The sequence below is a fragment of the Ascidiella aspersa genome, chromosome 3, assembly GCF_963924565.1.
Source record: "Ascidiella aspersa chromosome 3, kaAscAspe10.2, whole genome shotgun sequence".
Taxonomy (NCBI): domain Eukaryota; kingdom Metazoa; phylum Chordata; class Ascidiacea; order Phlebobranchia; family Ascidiidae; genus Ascidiella; species Ascidiella aspersa.
The window spans coordinates 35,159,675-35,162,117 of record NC_139449.1 but is presented as its reverse complement, the minus strand read 5'-3'; the positions used below and the strand labels follow the sequence as shown (position 1 = coordinate 35,162,117).

The window sequence follows — 2,443 nt, the reverse complement described above, 5'->3', positions numbered from 1 at the left end:
TTAACAGATAGGCTTACATCACTTTTCACAGAGATCCTACTAAACGTTCTATTTCAACGTTCCAAGAATTAAACAAGTTAAAAATTCGACAAATTCCCGGAATTAGGCCATTACACTTTCGGTTAACCTTATAAATCAGTGAAATGTCTGATTAATATTTATTAACATTGTTGATATACAATTCCAAAAACAAGACTGTGTCACGTAAAGTAACCTCTCCACAGAGGTTTGGCATTGTTCTTTTGCTTTCAGGCGTAAAACCATTTTAATTTCATTTTTACAAGCGTCCACGGTTAGACAAAAAATGTAAAGCTATTATTTTGCTATGCTGTTGCTGGGCTATAATTCAAACGGCACAAAACATCTACTTTGAAGACCAGATTAAAAAGCAATTTTTTGCAGCAGAGCTTATGAATAATTGAGCTTAACAATAAAAATATCTTCAATTAAAAATTAACAGAAGTTGGGACATTTGGAGCTAATTGCGCTACAACAGATATGATTTAGTAGTAACCAGAAGACTTTCAAATATTGTTATTAGGTTCGCTTTAGTCTTCATCAGAATCACTGGAATCTGTCACGTAATCGTTTGTGTGCTTGTCTCTGTGGACCTTTTTGCCTTCAAACCGGTCAACATTATGGTCAAAACACTTGGAGAGAATGTGAGTTGTTCCCAGTTCTTCTTCGTCATTTGCTTGAAAGACGACCTGTGGGCCTAAGGTCGTCTTTGCTTGGGCAGCAGTGGATGATAGCAGCATCTTGTCCTTAACGGAAGTCTGGGGTCCATTGTAGGTAACCATAGCAATCTTTTCCACAACTCGGGCAGTGGCCCCGTCATGCTGTTTGGCCTTGATCTTCATGACTCCAAACCTAAGAGAAAAGTTGTGTCAGGCTTGGCTCAACTCTCATTCAACCATAGCAATAAAGCAAAATATGTATTTTATTTCAAAGATTTATTGAAGGCAGTGGTATATCCAGAGGGCGGGAGAGGTTTCCAACCCCACTTTTGTAAGTGATATAATCGTTTTTTGTTCGTTTTTGTCAGGGTTTAACTCATTGCCTGATGCGGCAACGTTTTTTGGTATAACTGGGTCATGCAGCTCAGGCTTAAAGGAAACCAAAACCAAACACAAAACGCCGTTTTTGTCTCTTGTTGGCTCAAGGATTGACCATTAATTCAGGTTTTTGTTTTCTATAATAGCATAGAGAGCAAACCAGGAATGTTAACTAAGCCCAACTAGCCATTAGGCAAAGAAAAAAGGAAGGCTTAATATTAATTGAGTGCTGTATTTTTATTCTGTGTATGTATTGTACATTAACTCTTATTTCAGTGCAAAATTCTTTGTATGAAATAAACTACTCTATGTGTTGCATCTACATGTAAACTTGACGATTAGCCATGAACATAGAAAAATAATGAACATAGAAAAATATCCTTGTCTATAGTCAACCCTTGTTTACACTAGCTTAAGACGCCCAATTACAATAAAAAATATTTACATTAAGTTGAAATTTGACAAAAACGAACCAACTACGATTTTAGCACTTACAAAAATGAGGCCCCTAAAATAGTACTTTATGAACTAAAAGTTCAAAAATACAATACTGTTAAGCCCCAAAAGTCACATCAAACCCAGGAAAAATTGTGTAAGAGTGCTTTCTGAAGTCACAATGTAAATACCAACTCTAGTTTAACTGGCTATTAATTACAATAAAATACGTTCAAGAGCCCATTAAAACGCTCATAGCCCTGGTTGGGAACCCTGGTCAGAACACAAAGAAATCTCTTGTAAATACCCTATAACTGTTGCTTTTTAAAAATTTAACCAACAACTTACCCTGAGAATTTCTTATTGTCTTTGAGTTTCTTTTGCAAGGCACGAACAGGGTATTTTTCATTGGCATCAATTGTTTCTTTGACAACAATCTTGCCATTCTCAATCCCCATAATAAATGCATTGCTGCCCTCCCTCTTTTTGACTATATTGAAGACCTCCTTTGCTTCATCACTGACTTTTACACCAGAATTTGCCATTGCAAAAAATTAGCAGAAAAATTTACTTTAAATATTTTATCAACTAGAAAAGTAAAATTAAACAAAACTGGGTTAAGGTAAAGCTGATTGTCAAAATCAAATTACTAAGGGTATATATACCACTGTGTACTGTGAAATAAAGTTGATACAGAACCAGACTGGTGACGGTTGATAATTATTTTTTTGTTAAGGACGTCTACTTTTTGTTTTTTTTCAGGGGAGCTCATAATTTTACGCTAAAATGCACAAGAATTCCTTTTGAATATATAGTCAATAAATGGATGCTGAAAATAAGAGTTTAGATGTGTTTAACCACTTCATGCGAAAAAAATTGTTAATCGCATTTTGGGGAATTTTAGAAATAAAGCTTAGTTAGTGCTAGGGTGCAAAAGTAACAGCAAAGTTACT

At 35.1% G+C, this 2,443-nt stretch overlaps 1 protein-coding gene across 1 annotated transcript; it reads right to left on the bottom strand.

Annotated features, from left to right (window-relative positions):
• Positions 1 to 139: 139 nt before the first annotated feature.
• On the bottom strand, positions 140 to 2,094 carry LOC146162709 (uncharacterized). The gene is made up of 2 exons (XM_083384480.1): positions 1,839 to 2,094; positions 140 to 870 (listed from the first exon to the last, which is right to left on the bottom strand). The coding sequence occupies exons 1-2, from the start codon at positions 2,033 to 2,035 to the stop codon at positions 549 to 551; spliced, it is 519 nt and encodes a 172-aa protein (XP_083240606.1). The 5' UTR covers positions 2,036 to 2,094; the 3' UTR covers positions 140 to 548.
• Positions 2,095 to 2,443: the final 349 nt, after the last annotated feature.

Excerpts from the sequence above, each read along its gene's own strand:
- LOC146162709 (XM_083384480.1), bottom strand. The coding sequence starts at position 2,035 with ATGGCAAATTCTGGTGTAAAAGTCAGTGATGAAGCAAAGGAGGTCTTC. Across the intron at positions 871-1,838 it reads GACAATAAGAAATTCTCAGG|GTTTGGAGTCATGAAGATCA; the intron begins GTAAGTTGTTGG and ends CTTTTCTCTTAG.